Genomic DNA, 6,000 nt, shown 5'->3' with positions numbered 1-6,000 from the left:
AAGAGGAAGAAGTTCCATGCGTAAATGAGCGTGGGAAGAAGAAAAAAATGTACCTATAATTATACTCTTTTAATGAGAGTGATTTTTGTTGGTGTTGATCCTACTTAAATGAACTTAAATGAAAAAAATAAAAAATAGCAACTCTAAAAAAAATAATGATTAAAATGGACAGGCTTTATAATTCGGACATACCCGGTTGGGACCCGATAAGCAAAGCGGGTATTCGGGTAATAACTGATATCCAATTAGCCCTTATCCTTGATTCGTTTCTCACTTTTTCCACTCAAATAATCACACGGTTAAATTCAGTCACTGCTATCGTGCTAGCCCGACGAGGAGCTAGGGTTTATCCAGGGTTCCGTCTTCTCTCCATTTCTCTCTCTCCCGCTTGTTCTTCTGTGTGCCCTAGCAATGGCGAAACCGGGGCGAGGCCATCGCTCTCCGCCCTCGGGCTCCGGCTCCTCCTCCCGCTCCCGTTCCTCTTCCCCTTCAGATTCTCGCTCTTCCTCCCGCTCTCGCTCCCTCTCTCGATCCCGTTCTCCTTCTCGCTCCAGATCCTTCTCTTCCTCCTCCTCCTCCCCGTCTCGCTCCTCCCGAAGCCGAAGCCGAAGCCCTCCCCCTCAGCGCCGAAGAAGGTACGCTTACCGATTTCACAATTTCCCCGTTTCTTCATCGGTTTATGCGACATCTGTAACTTCGTAGTTGTAGTTGAAGAGAGAGGGAGGAAAAAATGGAGCTTCAGTTGGACTTCTCTTTTCTTGTTATTTGTGTGTCTGTTGGATGTTGGTTTTTTTCCCTCCAAATAGAACATCTGGGAACTGGATGCTGAAAATGTGGGAATTGACCAAGGTTTTGGGTTAGTTGCTAATGTTTTATAAAATGAAGGTGAAAATTGAGGATTGAAATTGAAAGTTATTTGCAAAGATCATTTTTTCCCCTTTGAAATACTGTTGTTTAAAAAGCTACACATTCTTTACTATAATGGTGTAATGTTTTGGAGGTTTCTTGACATTTTTTTTAATTTTGTTGCGGTGCCCCTTATGGCTTACATTCCCAAACGTACAAAAAGGGACCGATGCTTTGATCTCAAACAGACAAAAAAACTAGTGCCTCAGGTCAAGTGGTTTATATCTGTGCCTTAAGTTAACAAAAGGGTCTGGTGGATTCTTATTGAGTTGCCAAAATTCTCTTCTCAACATACGTCTTGATGTAATTTTTATTGCGGGGATAGGTTTTACATTTAGTGGTGATTCTACGGAGGATTGGCTTGATAATCTTTTAGATTATCCTTTCTGTCTCTGTTTCGTGAGTTTGTGCCTTGACTGTGAAAGAAGCTGATACGCAAATTCCCTGATGACATACAATAATTGAAATATTGAATGCAGTTGACCCTTTATTAGTTTCACTTCTGTGTTCTCCTATTTCATTGTTTCTACCTTGTATTTCCCTTTCATTCATTGCCATTTTCCTTCAATTCATAGCCAACAATATTGCCGCTTTACTTGTGAACTAGACAGAGTTCCATTTTTTTTTAATCTTTTTTGCTTGTAGCTCCCCTGAAGCAGCCAGGCGAGGTCGATCTCCTCCTCCTCAGTCTAGAAGAGCTTCTCCTCCTCCAAGGTAAATCTTCTTCTTCCTTTTTCCAAGTATACTGCTTTATATGATTCTACTGTTTCTTTTGATCAACCTAGTGATAGAAGACTTGGTTTTCGTTATTGGTCCTACTTCCTTTGTGATATAAATTTTTTGTTTTGGTTAATATGAATATGTCATCATGTTCTCTTTCAATCTAGTGCATTTTTATATATGTTGTATCTCATAGGCATATGATGTGGTATATCATGGATTTCAGAAAGATATAACTAGTACAGTAGTAGAACACTGTAGTGAGACAGTTTTGTGGTGTTAGGTATTGACAGTTTATTGAGTCTTTAACAAAGTCATGTGTGAAAGATTTCTAGTTAGTACTTAGAGTTCTTATTATTGATTTAGATTATGAATTAACTTTTTCAAAATAACTTTTAGTGCAGGTTGCTTGTTCTAGTTTTCGAATTTCTTTTAATGGATTTGGATCACATATGATTAGATTCTTAATGATGTGTTTATGTTTTCATTTTTATTTTGATGGTAACATCGTAATTTTAAAATCCCACTCAGCGTCCTCTTTTCGAGTAGAGAACTCATCATTTCACGGGCCTTTTTTTCCGGATCTTTTCATGTTTCATATTCGTTTTGCTTGCGTGTTTGCTTTTTATGCTGATCTCAGGAAACCTTCTCCTGTACGTGAATCACTTGTTCTTCATGTAGAAAAGCTCAGCAGGAATGTCAATGAAGGCCATTTGAAAGAAATTTTCAGTATGTTCAATTCTTTCTAACTTCTAGTTTCTTTAACATTGTGATTGCAATAGCATAGGTGCTATGTTAAAACTGTCATGGTTGTCAAATTGTTTGATGAAGTTCTTAGTTGTAATTTGCATCTAAATGGCATTGATGCAATGACAATGTAAGAAATATCTTTTCTTGGTGCAATGAGCATCGAGAATTAAACCTAAAATAGCTCTATTTGTTCTGTTTCCTATTTATGGCTAAACTGTTACTTCACAACACTTAGGAACTGGTAAATGTAACATGTTTGCTGCTATTTATTATTTGAATAATTGAAATTTTATGAAACATTCTAGTGATCTAACCATCATTCATTACCTTTTCAGGTAACTTTGGTGAGGTTGTAAGTGTGGAGTTGGCAATGGACCGAACTGTAAGTTTGATTTTACATTGTTATGACAGGCTTAGGGGATTATTATTACAATTAATTTCACTCTCGTCTCATTTCCAGGTTAATCTTCCAAAAGGATATGGATATGTGCAGTTTAAGACAAGAGCAGATGCTGAACAAGCTTTATTGCACATGGATGGTGTATGTGTCTCTGGACTGAGTAGGATTAGCTTCTATAATCAACCCTTCTGGATGATGTTTGCATTGGAAGTTGATAGATTTGATTTTTATAATGCAGGCCCAAATAGATGGCAATGTTGTTAAGGCAAGATTTACACTACCTCCTAGACAGAAAGTTTCTTCACCACCAAAAGCTGCTGCTGTTGCTCTGAAGAGAGATGGCCCTAGGACTGATAATGCTAGTGCAGATGTTGAAAAGGACGGGACAAAGCGGCCAAGAGAATGTATATACCTGATGTTTTGGCATAGTCTTCTGCTTTTTGTTCTTTTTGTTTTTGGTTTTTGGGTCTGGACAAATAGTAACTGTAAATTAATGACACCAGCTCCTCGGAGAAAACCTCCTCCCTCGCCACGAAGAAGATCTCCTGTGCCTCGAAGAGTTGGATCTCCAAGACGACCAGATTCTCCAATTCGCCGTCGTGCAGATTCTCCAATTCGCCGTCGATTAGACTCTCCTCATCGTCGTGGAGACACACCTCCTAGGAGGAGGCCTATATCCCCTGGGAGAGGCCGTTCTCCATCTCCACCAAGGCGTCTTAGATCCCCTGCAAGGTTCATGTGTAACTGTAACTGTTTTGATTTACAGTTTCCTTTGTCAGGTATACTCATAATTAGCATATTTGCAGGGTCTCGCCAAGAAGGTTGCGGGGAAGTCCAGGTCGTAGACGTTCCCCTCCTCCTCTAAGGCGCCGGTAACCTTTTGTCATTACTTTATCTTGATTACGCTTTGCATTTAATCATGCATGCTGTCTCTCACCAATTGAACAAATAAACATTTTCATCCAGTTCACCGCCTAGACGAGCTCGTAGTCCTCCTAGAAGGTCTCCAATAAGTCGTAGGCGCAGTCGCTCTCCAATACGTAGACGCTCACGCTCAAGATCATTCTCACCTCGAAGGTAATTTTACAGCATATCTTGGTTCACTGGAATGAGTCATTACTCTTTTGCTACCCATGTTATGGCCTGTTGATGCAGTTCCTTTAGTTTTTTTATTGCATTATATTATTTGGATAGAAGCCTTAAAAAAGGCCTGGGTACCAATGAGCTTTTGAATGTATGAAGGCTACCACTTTAAAAATGTCAAATCCTTAAAAATTTACTTTTCAACAGAGGTCGACCACCTGTAAGACGTGGGAGGTCTTCATCCTACTCTGACTCGCCAAGTCCACGCAAGGTCTGTTCCTATTTTTTAATTTGGATGATGTTATTTATTTATTTTTCTTGTATTGTATATGGCTAAATCCTTCATAACCTAAATAGGTATCCCGGAGATCGAAGAGTCGCAGTCGCAGCCCAAGAAGGTAATGTACAGTATGCCAAAATCCCCCCCCCCCCTGTTTGACTTTTTCCAGAAGTCCATTTTTTTTATTTATTTATTTCTTATCTTTCTTTCGGTAACTTTTAAAGTTTTTTCTATTCCTGGCATTCACCCCTCATCTTCAATTTTGATAATATATTTATATGGTCTAAAACTGAAATAGTATAAACTTTTTTGGAAAATGCTATTTGTACACCAAAATCAGCTACTAAAATCAGCCACCAATGTATTTGGTATATAAATACATCTGTAGTTTAATTTATTTTCAATGTGTATTTGTATTCTAACATGTATTTTATACTGGTGGCTAATTTTGGTATACACGTAGCATAACCCAACTTTTTTTGGCTGATAAATTGTGGTAGATTTTCTGTTGAATTTAGCAAAGTGAAGTATTTGTTCTTACTTTATATAAGCCTTTAAATTTGCTACCCTGCTTGTCTGGTTCACACATGCCACATGGTTGCAATATTGAGTGGGTGCAGAAGTATAATTGGTTATCTTATCAGTGTTCATGGACCATTTTTATATCTTTTGTGCAATGGATATTGGGCACCACAGATATTTTGGCGATGTTTCCATACTGTATTTGAGTCCCCAATAGTTTCTGCCTTGATGATAATGATAATAATGGTCAATTTATGCGTCTTCTAAGTTTAGCAGGTTACATCCCATTTTGACTTCATTTTTAGATCTCTATACCGACATTACTATCATTTTGTTTTTTATAATTTGTAGGCCTTTGAGAGGAAGAGGCAGTAGCAACAGCAGCAGCAGCAGTTCACCACCCCCACCTCGCAAACCCTAGATATAATTCGTGTACATCTGTTGTCTGTTTTTGTTCATGTATTTGTCAAGACTTAATATTATGGAAGTTACTCTACCGGCAATGTCTTTGGGGATATGTTTCTATGACTGTCTACTCTCCAACAGATGCTTTCTTATTAGCACTTGAAAATGTTTTTGGAGATTTGCTGTTGAATTAGTTTTCATTCGGGAACCCTTAGCTGTCATTTTGATCCAAAATGATGAGTTTCGGAGATGGGGATTTCTTGTATCGAATGAGTGAAAATCTAAACTTAATTGAATCCTATTAGAATTTCAGTGGAATGCTATGTCACTGATATTTCAGAAATTTCAGGATGGCATATGGTACTCGTTATATCGCACTAAATAGTGAAACTTTATTACTGGATATTTGCGGTAATCTGCCCGATGGATTAGTATCATTGAGGTATAGTTTGCTTGGTTCATCCTTTTGAAATGCGAAGATTCATAAGTCGTTGTTAATGATACCCTGTCGTCGAAGTATGCTGAGATGTTCTCCACTCACCATGAAATTAAATGGGTTAGAATGTTAGATTAGGGACCATCTATAAGCTAAATATACATATACAACAAATCTTGTGTCTTTTATTCACTTCGCATGTGCAATGTATCATGTATAACTTGGGTCAAACGATATTATTGAACTTTAGGAATCATGTTTTCAGTGAGATTATTTACTCATGTGACTGCCTTATGTCAGGGCTTTTTCTGTCGTTAAAACTTAAAAAAGGGTGTCAACTAAGCGGAAGCACGACATCTATCCCTCACCACAGCCTTTCCTTATTTTATCCGGTATAAACAAGATTACATGATGACTAGACATAGACCTGTGTGAGGTTTTTTTTTTTGAAATAAAAAATATTTTATTTACGAAAATCCATCATATCTCTTATTTCGT

The 6,000-nt window shown here is 37.9% G+C and overlaps 1 protein-coding gene across 1 annotated transcript; it reads left to right on the top strand.

The window, feature by feature from the left end:
- The first annotated feature begins 296 nt into the window (after window positions 1-296).
- LOC130941532 (serine/arginine-rich splicing factor SR45-like) lies at window positions 297-5,409 on the top strand. Its single transcript, XM_057870080.1, has 12 exons — window positions 297-635; window positions 1,552-1,620; window positions 2,267-2,355; window positions 2,712-2,758; window positions 2,837-2,917; window positions 3,015-3,180; window positions 3,280-3,508; window positions 3,583-3,648; window positions 3,743-3,853; window positions 4,067-4,130; window positions 4,217-4,257; window positions 5,013-5,409. Exons 1-12 carry the CDS (start codon window positions 412-414, stop codon window positions 5,080-5,082), a joined length of 1,257 nt encoding a protein of 418 aa, XP_057726063.1. The 5' UTR covers window positions 297-411; the 3' UTR covers window positions 5,083-5,409.
- Window positions 5,410-6,000: the final 591 nt, after the last annotated feature.

This window comes from Arachis stenosperma, chromosome 7 (genome assembly GCF_014773155.1).
Source record: "Arachis stenosperma cultivar V10309 chromosome 7, arast.V10309.gnm1.PFL2, whole genome shotgun sequence".
Classification (NCBI taxonomy): Eukaryota; Viridiplantae; Streptophyta; class Magnoliopsida; order Fabales; family Fabaceae; genus Arachis; species Arachis stenosperma.
The sequence above is the reverse complement of the archived record's forward strand: the minus strand, read 5'-3'. Positions and strand labels throughout refer to the sequence as shown.